Source organism: Bos indicus x Bos taurus, chromosome 7 (assembly GCF_003369695.1).
Source record: "Bos indicus x Bos taurus breed Angus x Brahman F1 hybrid chromosome 7, Bos_hybrid_MaternalHap_v2.0, whole genome shotgun sequence".
NCBI lineage: Eukaryota > Metazoa > Chordata > Mammalia > Artiodactyla > Bovidae > Bos > Bos indicus x Bos taurus.
In genome coordinates, this window is record NC_040082.1 from 1,085,108 (window position 1) to 1,104,478 (window position 19,371).

Genomic DNA, 19,371 nt, shown 5'->3' on the forward strand with positions numbered 1-19,371 from the left:
TGATACTGAATTGTGTGAACTCTTTGTGTATTTTGGATATTAACTCCTATCAGACACATCATTTGCCAATGTCTTCTCCCATTCAGTAGGTTGTCATTTTGCTTTGCTGTTGTCTTTCTTCACTCTGAAAAATATATTATATATATATATATATGTATATACATATCATCTTTATCCATTCATCTGTTGATGGACACTTAGGGTGCTCCCAGTTCTCAGCTAATGTAAATAATGTTGCCATGAACATTAGAATACCTATATCTTTTTGAATTAGTGCTTTTGTTTTCTTGGGATATATACTCAAGTGGAATTGCCTGACTATAGGTCGTGGTTGTGTTAATATTTTGAGGAACCTTCATACTGTTTTCCATAGTGACTATCAATTTGCATTCCCACCAACAGTATACTGGGGTTCCCTTTTTTCCACAACTTTACCGGTGTTCATAATGTCTTGCCTCTTTGAAGACAGCCGCTCTGACCCGTGTGAGGTATATCTCACCGTGGTTTTGGTTTGCGTTTCCCTAATGATTAGTGATGTTGAGCATCTCCTCATGTGCCTGCTGGCCGTGTGTGTGTGTGTGTGTGTGTGTGTGTGTGTGTGTGTAGTGAGATCTGATGCCCATTTTTTAACTGAGTTCTTCTCTTGATGCTGACTGGTGTGAACTCTGTGTATTTTGGATATTAACCCCTATCAGACACGTCATTTGCCAATATCTTCTCCCATTCAGTAGGTTGTCTTTTTGTTTTGTCGTTGTCTTTCTTCACTCTGCAAAAGCATGTAAGTGTAATTTGGTCAATTTGTTTATTTCACTTTTGTTTCTCTTGCTTGAAGAGACAGATCCAAAGCAACACTGCCAAGACTTACATCAAAGAGTGTATTGCTTATATTTTTTCTAGGAGATTTATGGTTTCTAGACTTACATTTTAGGTCTAGAGTTCTTTTTGAGTTTATTTTGAATAAGGTATAAGAAAATGTTCAAATTTCATTCTTTTACATACCTTTCCAATTTTTTCCAACACCGCTTCTTTCACAGACTGCCTTTTCTCCATGCATGTTTTTGCTTGCTTTGTTATCAATTAATTGATTATCTGTGCATAGTTTCTTTCTGGGTTCTCTATTCTGGCCATTGATCAGTATGTCTGTTTTTTTTTTTTTTCCTGCCATTAGCATATTGTTTTGATTACTGACCCCAGTTCAATCCTTGGGTCAGGAAGATCTCCTGGAGAAGGGAATGGCAACCCACTCCAGTATTCTTGCCTGGGCAATCCCATGGGCAGAGGAGCCTGGCTGGCAATAGTCTGTGGGGTCGCAGAGCCTGACATGACGGAGCGACTAACATTTTTGTAATATAGACTGAAGTCAGGAAGCATGATACCTCCAGGTTTGTTCTTTTTTCTTAAGATTGCTTTGGCCATTTGGGGTCTCCCATGGTTCTATACAAATTTTGGAATTATTTGTTCCAATTCTGTGAAAAATATCACTGATAATTTGATAGGTATTGGATTAAATTTGTAGATTGCTTTGGACGGAGGTTTGTGACATTGTACAGGAGACAGGGATCAAGACCATCCCCATGGAAAAAGAATGCTAAAAAGCAAAATGGCTGTCTGGGGAGGCCTTACAAATAGCTGTGAAAAGAAGAGAAGTGAAAAGCAAAGGATAAAAGGAAACATATAAGCATCTGAATGTAGAGTTCCAAAGAATAGCAAGAAGAGATAAGAAAGCCTTCCTCAGTGATCAATGCAAAGAAATAGAGGAAAACAACAGAATAGGAAAGACTAGAGGTCTCTTCAAGAAAATTAGAGATACCAAGGCAACATTTCATGCAAAGATGGGCTCAATAAAGGACAGGAATGGTATGGACTAACAGAAGCAGAAGATATTCAGAAGAGGTGGCAAGAATACACAGAAGAACTGTACAAAAAAGATCTTCATGACCCAGATAATCATGATGGTGTGATCACTGACCTAGAGCCAGACATCCTGGAATGTGAAATCAAGTGTGCCTTAGAAAGCATCACTATGAACAAAGCTAGTGGAGGTGATGGAATTCCAGTTGAGCTATTTTAAATCCTGAAATATGATACTGTGAAAGTGCTGCACTCAATATGCCAGCAAATTTGGAAAACTCAGCAGTGGCCACAGGACTGGAAAAGGTCAGTTTTCATTCCAATCCCAAAGAAAGGTAATGCCAAAGAATGCTCAAACTACCACACAATTGTACTCATCTCACACGCTAGTAAAGTAATGCTCAAAATTCTCCAAGCCAGGCTTCAGCAATATGCGAACCATGAACTTCCAGATGTACAAGCTGGTTTTAGAAAAGGCAGAGGAACCAGAGATCAAATTGCCAACATCTGCTGGATCATGGAAAAAGGAAGAGAGTTCCAGAAAAACATCTATTTCTGCTTTATTGACTATGCCAAAGCCTTTGACTATATGGATCACAATAAACTGTGGAAAATTCTGAAAGAGATGGGAATACCAGACCACCTGATCTGCCTCTTGAGAAATATGTATGCAGGTCAAGAAGCAACAGTTAGAACTAGACATGGAACAACAGACTGGTTCCAAATAGGAAAAGGAGTACGTCAAGGCTGTATATTGTCACCCTGCTTATTTAACTTCTATGCAGAGTACATCATGAGAAATGCTGGGCTGGAAGAAACACAAGCTGGAATCAAGATTGCCGGGAGAAATATCAATAACCTCAGACATGCAGATGACACCACCCTTATGGCAGAAAGTGAAGAGGAACTAAAAAACCTCTTGATGAAAGTGAAAGAAGAGAGTGAAAAAGTTGGCTTAAAGCTCAACATTCAGAAAACGAAGATCGTGGCATCTGGTCCCATCACTTCATGGGAAATAGATGGCAAAACAATGGAAACAGTGTCAGACTTTATTTTTTTGGGCTCCAAAATCACTGCAGATAGTGACTGCAGCCATGAAATTAAAAGACGCTTACTCCTTGGAAAGAAAGTTATGTCCAACCTAGATAGCATATTCAAAAGCAGAGACATTACTTTGCCAACAAAGGTCCGTCTAGTCAAGGCTATGGTTTTTCCTGTGGTCATGTATGGATGTGAGAGTTGGGCTGTGAAGAAAGCTGAGCGCCGAAGAATTGATGCTTTTGAACTGTGGTGTTGGAGAAGACTCTTGAGAGTCCCTTGGACTGCAAGGAGATGCACCCAGTCCATTCTGAAGGAGATCAGTCCTGGGTGTTCATTGGAAGGACTGATGCTAAAGCTGAAACTCCAATACTTTGGCCACCTCATGCAAAGAGCTGACTCATTGGAAAAGAGTCTGAATCTGGGAGGGATTGGGGGCAGGAGGAAAAGGGGACGACAGAGGATGAGATGGCTGGATGGCATCACCGACTCAATTGGACATGAGTTTGAGTGAACTCCAGGATTTGGTGATGGACAGTAAGGCCTGGCATGCTGCAATTCATGAGGTCACAAAGAGTCAGACACGATTGAGCGACTTAACTGAATAGAACTTGAGTAGGTAGGATGGAAATTTTAACAATATTCTTCCAATCCATTTTCACAGGCTATCCTTCCATGTATTCATATCATATTTATTAAGTTCCTTCACCAGTGTCTTATAGTTTTTAGGGTATAGGTCTTTCACCACTTTGGTTAAGTTTATTCATCAGTATTTTGTTCTTTTTGATGTAGTTTTCAATGGGATTATTTTTTTTTTTGATTTCTCTTTCACATAGTTCATTATTAGTGTATAGAAAAGCAACAGATTTGTGTATATTAATCTTGTCGTCTGCAACTTTACTGAATTCAATCATTAGTTTGAATTGTGTGTGTGTACTTTTAGGTTTCTCTATATATAGTATTGTGTGACCTGCAAGTGAGTCAGACACAACCTAGCAACTAAACAACAACACCTGCAAACAATAGGAGTTTCACTTCTTCCCTTCCAATCTGGATGCCTTTTATTTATTTTGTCTGACTGCTATGGCTAAGACTTCCAGTACTATGTTAAAGAGCAACAGTGAGAGTGGGCCTCCTTGTTCCTGGTATTAGAGGAAAGGCTTTCTTTTCTTAACCATTGAGTATGATGTTAGTCATGGGTTTTCATAAATGGCCTTTATCTTGTTGAGATATTTTCCCTCTGTACCAACTTTGTTGAGAATTTTTATCATGGATGGGTGTTGAATTGTGTCAAATGCTTTCCCTGTGTCTACTGAGATGATCACTTGATTTTTATCCTTCATCTTGTGAATGTGGGGTATCACGTTGATTGAATTGCTTAAGTTGAACTATACTTGCTTTCCTGGAATAAAGTCTCACTTATTCATGGTGTGTGGTCTTTTTTATGTTTGTTGAATTAAGTTTGCCAATATTTTGTTGAGGATTCTTATATCCATATTCATCAAAGACAGGGACCTGTACTTTTCTTTTTTGTAGTATCTGGTTTTGATATGAGGTAATGGTGGCCTTGTTGAATGAATTTGGGAGTGTTCCTTCCTCTTTAGTTTTTTGAAATAGTTTGAGGATAGGTATTAACTATCCTTTTTAAATTTGGTAGAATTTTCCTGTGAATACGTCTGTTTCTGGAATTTTTTGGAAGATTTTTGATTCCTGATTCAATTTAATTTCTAGTAATCAGTCTGTTCAGATTGTCTATTTCCTCCTGATTTAATCTTGATAGATTATAGGTTATATGTTTCTAAAGGTTTATCCCTTTGTTCTTGGTTATGCAATTTGTTGACATATAACTATTTATAGTATTCTCCTATGATTTTTTCTCTTATTATTTGCTATTTCTCCTCTTTCATTTCTTATTAATTTGTATCCTGTCTTTTTTTAAAAATGAGCCTAGCTACAGGCTTATCAAATTTGTTTATTTTTCAAAAGAAAATCAGCTCTTGGTTTCATTGATCTTTCCTGTTGTTTTATTGGTCTATATTTTATTTATTTTCTTATTACCTTTATTATTTTATTTCTTCTGCCTCCTTTGGGCTTTGTTTGTTCTTTTTCTAATTTGTTTAGGTGCTCCTTTATTTGAGATTTGTGTTGCTTCATGAAGTAGGCCTTATTGCTAAACACTTCTCTCTTAGAAGTGCTTTTGCTATGTGCGATAGATTTGGGAAAGTTCTGTGTTGCTTTTCATTTGTCTGAAGGTGCACTCTGATCGTCTCTGATTTCTTGGTTGAGCTACTGTTTTTTGTCAGCATGTAGGACATGGCCCAGTCTCCATGTGCTTGTGTTTTTCCCATTCTTCTTACAATTGTTTTCTAGATTTATTTGTTATGGTCAAAAGTGACACTTGACGTAAGCTTTATCCTCTAAAATTAGTTGGGACTTGTTTTTAGACCTCGTACATGACCTGTCTGGGAGAGCTTTCCATATGCACTTGCGTCCAGTACGTGTGTGACTCTTTTGGACGAATGTTCTGAAATATCTGTGTTAAGTTCAACCGGTCTTCATTTAGGACCAGTGCTTTCTCACTGATTTTCTGTCTGGATCTCTGTCCATTGATGTAAGTGGGATGTCAAGGTTTCTTCAGTTCAGTTCAGTTCAGTCGCTCAGTCGTGTCCGACTCTGCGAGCCCATGGATCACAGCGCTCCAGGGCTCCCCGTCCGTCAGCAGCTCCCGGAGCTCACTCACCACTACTGTCATGTTAGTCTCTCCCTCAGTGTCTGCTAACACTCACTTGTGTATTTAGGGGCCCCTGTATTTAGGCGCGTGCATGGTTACGGATGTTATATCCTCTTGTATTGATCCCTTTGTCATTATCTAACGTCCTTTCTAGTCTTTTATTATAGACTTTGGCTCTGAAGTTTACTTTTCTGATATGATTATTGCTATCCTAGCTTTCTTTTCACATCTGTTTGCATGGAACATATTTTTCTGTCCCCACTTTCAGTCTGCATTTGTCTTTAGCTGTAGAGTCTCTTCTAGGCAACATGTAGTTAGGTCTTGTTTTTTTTTTTTTTTTTAATCCAGTCAACTACCTTAAAGAGAAGGCAATGGCACCCCACTCCAGTACTCTTGCCTGGAAAATCCCATGGATGGAGGAGCCTGGTGGGCTGCAGTCCATGGGGTCGCTAAGAGTCGGACACGACTGAGCGACTTGACTTTCACTTTTCACTTTCATGCATTGGAGAAGGAAATGGCAACCCACTTCAGTGGTCTTGCCTGGAGAATCCCAGGGATGAGGGAGCCTGGTGGGCTGCCATCTATGGGGTCACACAGAGTTGGACACGACTGAAGCGACTTAGCAGCAGCAGTAGCAGCAGCTACCTTATGTGCTGTGATTGGAGAATTTAATCCGTAGACATGTAAAGTGATTATTGATAGTTATGTACTTGTTGCCATTTTGTTACTTATTTTCTGGTTGTCCTCTATCCTTTTTTTAAAACTAGTTGTGTGCCCTTTCAGGAAGATTTCTCATTATACCATTGCATCCTAGCCTTTCTGCTTGTTTATTTTGTAGTCACGCAGTCTTTTATTTGTTACTCCAATGTTTCAAAATGAATCCTTCATTATCTCATTCTAATGTAGGGGGATTTATGTTTTCCTGGGCCATAAAATGGTCTTATAATACTTTAACAACTTTTATTTCTTTTGTACACTTTTCCTGTTGAGCATTTAAATTGTGTTTCTCTGGAGGTGTTTCTATATGTTTATGCTGTATGCTTGTGTGTCTGTTTACAGATGCCAACATATTAATGTTGTTTTATACACTCAATATACTTGTGCTTTACTGATATATTTACTTGTTTATTTCCTTACTTTTTCTTCTTGAATTGCTGGCCTTCTATACGGGATTATTTTTCTTTTGCTCAAAGAAAATCCTTTCATATTCTTTTCATGAGTGTTGGCTGGTGGCTAATTCTGTCAGTTTTCGCTGACAGAAGGGTTTTATTCAATTTGATTCTAAAGGTTTGTTGGCCAAGAATCTATTTTCAATTTGATTCTAAAGGTTTGTTGGCCAAGAATCTATTTTAGTATGGATGGTTCAAAGTGTCTAATCCATTGCTGTTTATTCTTTTCCTATATAATGTTTTTCCTTGCATCATTTTTATGACTTTAGTCATCAAATTTTTCCAACTTATTTTTAGCTAGTATATAAATTTTTAAAATATTTATTTGTGTGGCTGTGCCGCATGTGGGATCTCCAGTCTTCAGTGTGCACGTGAGGTTTTGTTGTTGTTGTTGCAGCATGTGGCATCCGGTTCCCTGACCAGGGATTGTACCCAGGCGCCTGCAATGGAAGCGTGGCATCTTAACCACTGAACCACTAGGGAAGCCTCAAGGTAGTACAATTTTCATGTCAAGCTACATATTAACATGTCTGTACTAGGTTCAGTACTAACAGTGTCTAAACTAACTCCTTTAAATTCTCCAAAGCTAATTATTCAAAAGATCAAAGTGATTGCTGTTCTGTTCAGTTGCTCAGTCATGTCCAACTCTTTGTGACCCCATGGACTGCAGCACCCCACGTTTCCCCATCCTTCACCATCTCCCAGGGTTTGCTCAAACGCATGTCCATTAAGTCAGTGATGCCATCCAACCATCTCATCCTCTGCCATCCCCTTCAATCTTCAGTCTTCAAGACCCAGCATCAGGGTCTTTTCAACGCGTCAGCTCTTCGCATCAGGTGGCCAAAGTATTGGAGCTTCAGTTTCAGCATCAGTTCTTCCAGTGAATATTCTGGGTTGATTTCCTCTAGGATGGACTGGTTGGATCTCCTTGCAGTCCAAGGGACTCTCATGAGTCTTCTCCAACACCACAGTTCAAAGGCATCAGTTCTTCAGTGCTCAGCCTTTTTTATTGTCCAACTCTCACATTTCTACATGATCACTGGAAAAACCATAGCCTTGACTAGACGGACCTTTCCAGGCAAAGTAATGTCTCTGCTTTTTAATACGCTGTCTAGGTCACTGCTTTTCTTCCAAGGAGCAGGCATTTTTTAATTTCATGGCTGCAGTTACTGTCTGCAGTGATTTTGGAGCCCAAAGTGATTGGCATCTATGCAGTTTTCAGGTTTTCTCTCTGCCATCCCCGGGCAGCACTCTGTTCTTACGTTACTCCTCTGTGATCTTCTAACTTCCTTAAATTCTGCAGCTGAAGCTCCCTTTTATACTTAATTTTTCTGGGGAAATGACACTCATTTATTTTATATTTTAAAAGCCTGCCTGTTCTTAAGCAAGTTAATAATGGTACTGTGGAATAACTTAAACAACTAAATCACATATATGAATAAAACAAAGCAAGATGATTTCAAAAGAATGAGCACATTTGGTCTATAAGTGTAATATGTTAAAGCAAATATTTTGAATTTATTAAAATTGTACTGTCTTGTCTGAATACTTTCTACACTATACATCTTTATAGGTTTAATTTTACAGTAGAACATAAGCATGATATAATCAAGGTTTTCTTTCCTTTCCTTTGGCCCTATAATGGCAAACAGATTTACAGAAATAAAATAAAAAGGTTAATTACTTATTCCTAAATGTCCTCAGTTTTAAAAAATTAGTCACTAGTTCCCACATTCTATTGACCCACTTACATTACTGTCCTGGTGCTTCCCTGCTGGCTCATATGGTCAAGAATCTGCCTGCAGTGTAGGAGACCTCCGTTCGAGCCCTGGAAAAGGGATGGCTACCCACTCCAGTGTTCTTGGGGCCTCCCTGGTCACCCAGACAGTAAAGAATCTGCCTGTAATGAGGGAGACCCCAGTTCGATTTCTGGGTTGTGATGATCCCCCGGAGAACGGAATGGCAACCCACTGCAGTGTTCTTGCCTGGAGAATCCCATGGACAGAGGAGCCTGGTGGGCTACTGTCCATGGGGTCCCGAAGCGTGGACAGTCCACAGGTCACAAAGCACTGGACACGACTGAGTGGCTAACACTGTCACTTTGTCTTCACCTTCACTTTGGGGGACAAATTCTATAGCATCAAATAGGAACTTGCTCATTCTGTTAGTCTTCAGATCTTTCCTCACTGCTCAACGTGAACAGAGAACATATCAAAAAACCCAAAAAACAAAACTACACAGTGAAGCCTTGCACCTCAGATGCTTTGATCTAAAATGTTTATCCCACTCTTACTTCAGTTAATGCAAACAAGTGTGATTATAGAAAACCTTTGTTTATTCTTTCCTTCCTACTCCCTTGCTCCCAGATACTTGCTTCATGAAAGGTATTCATCATATTACCTACACAGGGTGAATCACATTAATTATAGGCTACATTAGAGTGGGAAGGATTTATTTCAGAAGGATTTATGATACTTGTATATTTATGGAATTAAGAGAGATTTTATCTTTTTCTACTTTAAAAATATATATGCAATTCATATGATAATCCATATAATAATGGAATTAAGAGAGATTCTATCTTTTTATACTTTAAAAATATATATGCAATTCATATGATAATCTACTGAATTCGATAATTTAAGGTTTATATTTAATACCTGAATTTATCTACATCACTGGTAAATCCTTCGCTGTGTTGTATACTTTCATGGCTTGTATTTTTTTTTAATCCATAATAACGTTCTATCATCTGTAATTCTTTTTTTATCTGTTCAGAAAATTTGATGCCTAATGCAGGTTAGATGAGAAGTGAGATATTTAGTAGCATGTTTGAAGTGAAAAACATTTCTAAATAGATCCCTAAACATGAGCCCTTTATCTGACAAATTCAATATAAACCCAACTGTTGCCTGAGTATTTGGGAAAGAAATCAAAAACTGTCATATACTCACAGCGGCATAATAAACAAATGTTAATTGATGTGCTTTGTTTGAAATACTTCCAGGGAGACTTGCAATGAGCAAGGCTCTGCTGTATAGGCAATTCAGCAGCATATGTTGGCACGCCTAGGAAAAGTCATCATGTGTAAATGCTCTCTGCCATCTGTTACATGACCTAAAATATCAGAAGGAAATATGTACAGCTAAAACGAATACGCGATTTTATTCAGAGTACCTTTGACTCATTAGGTAAGCACTTGGTAGTTAACATTTCCTGGTGAGATCTTTAAAATAAAACTTGTTTTTATTCTTTACAACATTTCCATACTCCTAATGCGCTCTGTAGAGCAGCAAAGCAGAACAGCAGCAGTATTTTCCCTGTCCTCTCAGTACCTCTCTTTCTCTTCCCCCACATGTGGTTATTCTTCTGACATAAATGGAAACTCTTGAGTGGGGAAAGGGAGATGCATTTTTGGCAGCATATAGTTTCCTTAAATACTTATCAATAGAATTCCAGTGTAACAGACACATTGTTTTAAGAAAACAAAAATATTTGCAGAGATTTTACAATGCACCAGCCGCTGTGCTAAGTATCTTACCTAACGCAACTCATCTAAACCTCATAATTCCCACCACCATCAGCACTCATACAGGTGAGGACCTGAGTCTAAGCAAGATTAAAATGAGTGAGCGGCCGTGGAGGCACCTGTGAGTGAGCTGAACCTAAAGGTTCCGTGCCATCCTGCCTCTAAAATTAGATAGAAACAAGAAACTCGCATTTATTGAAGAACTTCTGTGTGTCAGACACTATGCTAGAAAATACATTCAGTTCTTGTGTTTAACTTTTACAGGAGCCCAGGGAGGAGAATAGTGTTATCATTCCATTTTAGGACTGAAGAAGCATGCTCAGAGCGGCTAAGTAATCTGTGCAAGGTCACTCAATTTGTAAAGTGGGAAAATGGATATTCCCATCTAGTCCTTTTCTTAGTCTACTGTAATAGTGGGTTTTAAACTTTAATACATTTAGGAGTATGGCCTGAAATTCTCTATTTATAACATGCCCCGAGGCGATGACAATAATCATGGTCTGAGGACCACGATTTTAGTAACTGCTGTCCTCATTTGTGAGATTTTATAACTCCTGGAGGAAATAATCTTTCGAGACCACCAGTGAGTCACTTTCATTTAAAAATTTTTTTTAATTTTTATTTTATTTTTAAACTTTACATAATTGTATTAGTTTTGCCAAATATCAAAATGAATCCGCCACAGGTATACATGTGTTCCCCATCCTGAACCCTCCTCCCTCCTCCCTCCCCATACCATCCCTCTGGGTCGTCCCACTGCACTAGCCCCAAGCATCCAGTATCGTGCATCGAACCTGGACTGGCATCTCGTTTCATACATGATATTTTACATGTTTCAATGCCATTCTCCCAAATCTTCCCACCCTCTCCCTCTTCCATAGAGTCCATAAGACTGTTCTATACATCAGTGTCTCTTTTGCTGTCTCGTACACAGGGTTATTGTTACCATCTTTCTAAATTCCATATATATGTGTTATTATACTGTATTGGTGTTTTTCCTTCTGGCTTACTTCACTCTGTATAATAGGCTCCAGTTTCATCCACCTCATTAGAACTGATTCAAATGTTTTCTTTTTAATGGCTGAGTAATACTCCATTGTGTATATGTACCAAAGCTTTCTTATCCATTCATCTGCTGATGGACATCTAGGTTGCTTCCATGTCCCGGCCATTATAAACAGTGCTGCGATGAACACTGGGGTACACGTGTCTCTTTCCCTTCTGGTTTCCTCAGTGTGTATGCCCAGCAGTGGGATTGCTGGTCATAAGGCAGTTCTATTTCCAGTTTTTTAAGGAATCTCCACACTGTTCTCCATAATGGCTGTACTAGTTTGTATTCCCACCAAGAGTGTAAGAGGGTTCCCTTTTCTCCACACCCTCTCCAGCATTTATTATTTGTAGACTTTTGGATCGCAGCCATTCTGACTGGTGTGAAATGGTACCTCATAGTGGTTTTGATTTGCATTTCTCTGATAATGAGTGATGTTGAGCATCTTTTCATGTGTTTGTTAGCCCTCTGTATGTCTTCTTTGGAGAAATGTCTATTTAGTTCTTTGGCCCATTTTTTGATTGGGTCAGTTATTTTTCTGGAGTTGAACTGTAGGAGTTGCTTGTATATTTTTGAGATTAGTTGTTTGTCAGTTGCTTCATTTGCTATTATTTTCTCCCATTCTGAAGGCTGTCTTTTCACCCTGCTAATAGTTTCCTTTGATGTGCAGAAGCTTTTAAGGTTAATTAGGTCCCATTTGTTTATTTTTGCTTTTATTTCCAATATTCTGGGAGGTGGGTCATAGAGGATCCTGCTGTGATGTATGTCAGAGAGTGTTTTGCCTATGTTCTCCTCTAGGAGTTTTATAGTTTCTGGTCTTACGTTTAGATCTTTAATCCATTTTGAGTTTATTTTTGTGTATGGTGTTAGAAAGTGGTCTAGTTTCATTCTTTTACAAGTGGTTGACCAGATTTCCCAGCACCATTTGTTAAAGAGATTGTCTTTAATCCATTGTATATTCTTGCCTCCTTTGTCAAAGATAAGGTGTCCATATGTGCGTGGATTTATCTCTGGGCTTTCTATTTTGTTCCATTGATCTATATTTCTGTCTTTGTGCCAGTACCATACTGTCTTGATAACTGTGGCTTTGTAGTAGAGCCTGAAGTCAGGTAGGTTGATTCCTCCAGTTCCATTCTTCTTTCTCAAGATCGCTTTGGCTCTTCGAGGCTTTTTGTATTTCCATACAAATTGTGAAATTATTTGTTCTAGCTCTGTGAAGAATACTGTTGGTAGCTTGATAGGGATTGCATTGAATCTATAGATTGCTTTGGGTAGTATACTCATTTTCACTATATTGATTCTTCCAATCCATGAACATGGTATATTTCTCCATCTATTAGTGTCCTCTTTGATTTCTTTCACCAGTGTTTTATAGTTTTCTATATATAGGTCTTTAGTTTCTTTAGGTAGATATATTCCTAAGTATTTTATTCTTTTCGTTGCAATGGTGAATGCAACATACGGAGGCTGAACAACACGCTGCTGAATAACCAACAAATCACAGAAGAAATCAAGAAAGAAATCAAAATTTGCATGGAAACGAATGAAAATGAAAACACAACAACCCAAAACCTGTGGGACACAGTAAAAGCAGTCCTAAGGGGAAAGTTCATAGCAATACAGGCACACCTCAAGAAACAAGAAAAAAGTCAAATAAATAACCTAACTCTACACCTAAAGCAACTAGAAAAGGAAGAAATGAAGAACCCCAGGGTTAGTAGAAGGAAAGAAATCTTAAAAATTAGAGCAGAAATAAATGCAAAAGAAACAAAAGAGACCATAGCAAAAATCAACAAAACCAAAAGCTGGTTCTTTGAAAGGATAAATAAAATTGACAAACCATTAGCCAGACTCATCAAGAAACAAAGGGAGAAAAATCAAATCAATAAAATTAGAAATGAAAATGGAGAGATCACAACAGACAACACAGAAATACAAAGGATCATAAGAGACTACTATCAACAATTATATGCCAATAAAATGGACAACATGGAAGAAATGGACAAATTCTTAGAAAAGTACAACTTTCCAAAACTGGACCAGGAAGAAATAGAAAATCTTAACAGACCCATCACAAGCACGGAAATTGAAACTGTAATCAAAAATCTTCCAGCAAACAAAAGCCCCAGTCCAGATGGCTTCACAGCTGAATTCTACCAAAAATTTAGAGAAGAGCTAACACCTATCCTGCTCAAACTCTTCCAGAAAATTGCAGAGGAAGGTAAACTTCCAAACTCATTCTATGAGGCCACCATCACCCTAATACCAAAACCTAACACAGATCCCACAAAAAAAGAAAACTACAGGCCAATATCACTGATGAACATAGATGCAAAAATCCTTAACAAAATTCTAGCAATCAGAATCCAACAACACATTAAAAAGATCATACACCATGATCAAGTGGGCTTTATCCCAGGGATGCAAGGATTCTTCAATATCTTCAAATCAATCAATGTAATACACCACATTAACAAATTGAAAAATAAAAACCATATGATTATCTCAATAGATGCAGAGAAAGCCTTTGACAAAATTCAACACCCATTTATGATAAAAACTCTCCAGAAAGCAGGAATAGAAGGAACATACCTCAACATAATAAAAGCTATATATGACAAACCCACAGCAAACATTATCCTCAATGGCCACAGCAATCAGAGCAGAAAAAGAAATAAAAGGAATCCAAATTGGAAAAGAAGAAGTAAAACTCTCACTATTTGCAGATGACATGATCCTCTACATAGAAAACCCTAAAGACTCTACTAGAACATTACTAGAACTAATCAATGACTATAGTAAAGTTGCAGGATATAAAATCAACACACAGAAATCCCTTGCATTCCTATACACTAATAATGAGAAAACAGAAAGAGAAATTAAGGAAATAATTCCATTCACCATTGCAACGGAAAGAATAAAATACTTAGGAATATATCTACCTAAAGAAACTAAAGACCTATATATAGAAAACTATAAAACATTAAAATTTTTAACTTTGAAGAAAAATTATATATTTTTTCACAAATAAGTTAAATGTTCTCAGCTCTGAGTCTACTTGAGGAGAAGTGGAGGCCAAAAACAGAGACGAAGAGATGGAGAAGTACTGGTGCAGGCTGTGCTGCAGTGCCCTAACACCCTATTTCTTTCCCTTTTATTCTCTCATGTCAAGGGTAGTGTGAATTAGCTTGAATTTTAGTGTGTTTACTACAGTTCCCTAAATACTGATGGAAAATGCAGAACTCTGGACAGGATTTTCTTTTCTTTTTTGTTGCTACTACATCACAATTCTTTGGGTAATTTCACCTGCTCTGAGTTATCTATCTTCTTGCCAGCCTAAATGAATCATGATTTTTACCATCATTACGCCCAAAATAAAGACAGAAGAATGAAAATCTGACCTTGCATGTGGCTGCAATCTGTGTGTGAGAGAAATATTCTTCAGGAGTACCACTTTTCCAATTTTAAGACTAAATCAGTAAAATTAGCATAGGTAATCAAAAATTGCCATGTTTCTTAATAAAAGTATCAAGTTTCAACAAGCCAATAAGAAGAATCCTGAATTTTAAAGCCTACATGGCATTGTTAAAAAATAGGGACACATGATAAGAATATTAATGTATAAAGATGGAATTTGGGATAATACTCACTGGCAGACTAAATAGTAATTTCTTGATTTCAGAGTCTACTTTTAAAAGTGGTCATTAATGTTTTTGGTAAATTTACTTCTAAGATGTATAGATTCATACTAATGTATCATTGGCATAAATAAATTCAGTCTCTGAATTTTAAAATGAGAATAATAGGTCTTCCCTGGTGGCCTCGTGGTTAAGACTCTGCGCTTCCAATGCTAGGGGCATGGGTTCAATCCCTGGTCTGGGAACTAAGATCCCACATGCCCTGCGTTGTAGTAAAAAAAAAAAAAAGGGGGGGTGGATAATAGCTCATGAAGAAAGAAGATTCCTTAGAGATTACTCTGGAAATATAATTATAATCTTATTTGATAAATTTGCTAATATAAAAGTGACTATGTAACAAACTTGTCTTTGGCTGAAGAGGTGGATCAAGGCTTCTCTAGGTCGGTGGTGGGAGCAGCTCATGAAAGCTCGAGCATTGCGTCTGTCTTGGGGCACCCCCGAAAGCACTGGTGCCTGTTGAGCGTCTCACTGTTGGCGACACAGGTCATCTCTGTTGTCTACGTGAACCCTCACAAAGCTCTAAGCAGTGGCTATTATTATCTCTACATCACAAATGAAAAACACGGTGGAACCAAACTGAACCCAAAGCATAGACCGGGAGAGGTTAACTCAGTTCTGCAAGTTGCATCCTTAATAGCTAGACCTGATTTCAGATCTAACTGCAAAGTCCATCTTCTTTCCTGACTTCTTCCTGCAGGAAAACGAACAAAACCTTTTATAGATAAGGCCAATATGCATTTGACCAGTATTTGAAACTACTTTTCCATAAGTTGAAAGCCTTGGGAATCACTGAGGAAGGAAAACTGACCTGAGCTTTCAAGTAGGGAACCACTGAGGAGGCTGCGGCACTGTCTTCATGCTGCTCTGGGAGGGAGCTGGCCTCTGGGTCTATGACCCATCCAGGAGGGCAGAAGGCAAAGCACAGCCAAGCGAGACAGAGTGAGAAGGGCGTGCAGATTCTGTGATGCTCAGCAGCGCTCCCCTGGAAACAAGGTGGTTACCAGAAATTATGTGGTGAGAAGACACTGTTTTGGTTGGTTTATTCATTCACTCAGACATGTATTCATTCATATTCTGTCAGCAATGGAAGAACTCTTAGTAACATGTTTGTACAACTATATGGTGTTATTGATTTTGAACTACCTTTTCTTATGAAAAAATTAATCCACAGAAATGGAGCAGAATAAATAACCCAGATATTGTGATTACCGTTTTATCGATGGGACATGCAGACTTTGACACCTTAATGTCCTAAAAATCATAACAGCTATTGAGTGTCCTAGGCACATTTAACTTCTTGTTTCGAATTGAATGCTCTTTCCATGAGCTTGACCTGGTTAATAAGCAAGATACACAACTGGGAATAGAATAAACGGAACTGTATACTGATTTCAATATCCAGAGATAATGGAAATCAAAGATATTTAAGAGTAGGTATATATCAATAAAGGCTGGTGAAAAGGTTCTTTTTCTGAAATAGTGGAAATGTAGCCCTCTTTTTAAGGGTCAGTGTAATTTTCTAGCACTTTGAGGCTCCTTTGAGTCTTCATTTCATTATATTGATGCTTACATGTGTGATTTTCACCACACCCTTTTTACGTGTATTTGCCTGTTATTCTTTCTTATCCTTTCAGTCTTCTGTATTATTTATTTTGCCTTTTTCTGTTTTCCTCATTGCTTTAAACCTTTACTTTTTCAGTCTTTATCATAAGATTGTTCTCATTTTTTCCACTGTAATTTTGTCTAGATAATGAAATCATTCAGTCAGTCATGTCTGACTCTTTACAACCCTTTGGACTGTAACCCACCAGGCTTCTCTGTCCATGGGATTATTCAGGCAAGAAACGACTGGAGTGGGTTGTCATTCCCTCCCCCAGGGGATCTTCCTGACCCAGGGATTAAACCTGTGTCTCCTGTGTCTCCTGCATTGCAGGCAGATTCTTTACGCACTGAGCCATCAGGGAAGCTGAGATAATGCAATAGTTAGTCTTTAAATAGTAATTTCACTGTGCTAGCCCTAATCTTGGAATCCTAAAGAGGTTATTTAGATGTTCATATGAAGAAAAACATTTTTCATTCTTCATTTTCTACCGAAGGATCTACAGATATTTAAAATGAATCCTGCGTGACTAATAATGAGCTGCCCGAAGATGGATAATGTTAAATAAAACTGTAAAAACAAATAAAAGGAGGTAGTACCTAACTTAGTTATGAGAAAGAGTTTTTAATATTAACTTATTGTGAACACTAAAAACATAATACATGACATTGTGAAACTTACATCTTCATTTATTTGAAGAAAATGTACCTTTAGCTGTTTCAGAAGAAGGTATAATTAAAAATCAGTCATGGATATTATTGGACATAAATAAGAAAATTCAGAAAATTGCTCTTACCCGAATAAAAATTGCTTATATATTCTTGAGTTTTGTGTGTGTGTGTGTGTGTTTCTGTATTAGGACATAATTCAATATAAATCTAAACCCTGTAACATTTCCAATACAAGCTAACTATAAAGCCCTTTTTGTATTTTACTTAACTCAGATTTCATGCTATAGAAATTTTCTGTTGGCTTCAAGGAAAGTTTAGATTACACAGAGAGAAATGAAAGTCTGACCTAATAAAACATTTATACTATCAATGCTTCAACTGATTGCTTACTTTCTTGTTAAGTATTATAAATGCTTATGAAATTCTTGTATGGGAAGTATATAGATTTAAAATAGAAATTATATCATTACATTAAAAAAATTTCAAGACTAATTTCCTTTATGCTTAATAGTTTTTTTGGTTGAAAATTCTTCCTACGATTTTTAAAATCTTTTGAGAAAATGCATTTTTCTCCTTTAAATCTTATTTTTATTTAATAGGAAGACTATTTCTTTCCTAGTCAAAGAAAATAAAAATATATCTTACCTTTTATTTAATAACACATTATTTTTTCTCTCATTTAATTCTTTGTTGTTACTTTTTTTTTTTTTCTTTAAACAGGCGGAGATAAATGACCCAACTGATCCTTTCACAAGTAATAGTACAAAAGTTTCATCAAATATAGGGGATGAAAGTTTCTCCAAATACATAGGCTGGAGAATTGCCAGCGTGCTTTCCGAACTGTTCTTCCCTTCCGTCGATGCCTGTGTTCTTCCTCTGAAAAGACCACTGATGAAACGGTATCAAAGGAGAGATGTGAACAAAACGCAGGGTTCCATGAAGAAGAGAGTCCTACGTTTTACTGTAAGGTAAGCTGACGCACTATTCAAAATATTTCTGTTATTCTAACACAACATTTTGGAATCCTATGAATTACCCATAATCATGTGCCACTTTAACTCAGTTTACCTTTTTTGATTCAAATCTTGGCTTCATCACCTTCTAGATATTTTATCTAGATATTCTATCATAAGCAAGTATTCCTTTCTCGGAAAGTGTTTCCTCGTGCTTAAAATAGGTATTATTGTGTAATATACATCACTGTTTTATTAAAGTGAAAGCTTCTCCTCCATAGTGACCTACATTTGCCTAGTTTACCCTATTTCTCCCTATTATAACCACTGTGTGTCCTTCCAAGGTCTATAAAATGTTAATATAAGAAATGAGTACATTTTAAATTTTCTCTCCATTTTTGATTGTGGTTTATGGATTTCTTAAGTCTGTTTAGGAAAATTCTTTCCATTTTGAGATTAAAATATTGTCACATTTCTCCTAGTGTTTACTTTTCCCTTTAAAAAAAAATGCCTTACCGAGGTATGACTGACGTGCAAAGCTGTACATATTTAATGCCTACAAATTGATAAGTATGCAGTTGGGAAACCATTATAGCACTTATGCCATAAGTCTATTCATTGCCTCAAAAGTTTTCTTCTATTCTTTTTGTTATTCTTCTTAAAAATAATTATTTTCAAGGTGCATTTGAATTTTAGTTAGAAATTTTTGTTTTAAGAAAATCTTTTTCTAACATTTCAAGTAACATTCCTTGTGGTCACCATGTCCTAACCATGGTTTCAGCTGCAGATAAACTTGTGGAAACACTACAGGGCGCCCTGCCTTCTTCTGATAAATCAGTATCCAGGTGACGATGACACCTTGTGTGATACCGGAGTTTCCAGTGTTATCATTTTAAAAAATTTATGTCTTGATATTAATTCCAGTTAAGCTACACTTACAAATAGTGTTTGAGAGTGCTCTGACATTTAAACATGGATTATGGTTTGTACTCCCTGATTTAGACTCTCACATTTTTATTAACAGCTCTAGTTTCCTTCCACTGGCCTATATTTTCTATATTTTCAGACATGTTTTAATGACGT

At 37.3% G+C, this 19,371-nt stretch overlaps 1 protein-coding gene across 8 annotated transcripts in view; it reads left to right on the plus strand.

Moving 5' to 3' along the window:
* TMEM232 (transmembrane protein 232) overlaps positions 1–19,371 on the plus strand; it is a 263,318-nt gene that overhangs the window by 135,661 nt on the left and 108,286 nt on the right. For all 8 annotated transcript variants that reach the window (XM_027545464.1, XM_027545462.1, XM_027545463.1 and 5 more), the window contains one exon: positions 18,056–18,303. In XM_027545464.1, the coding sequence (XP_027401265.1) occupies positions 18,056–18,303 (248 nt within the window). The remainder of the gene's footprint in view (positions 1–18,055; positions 18,304–19,371) is intronic.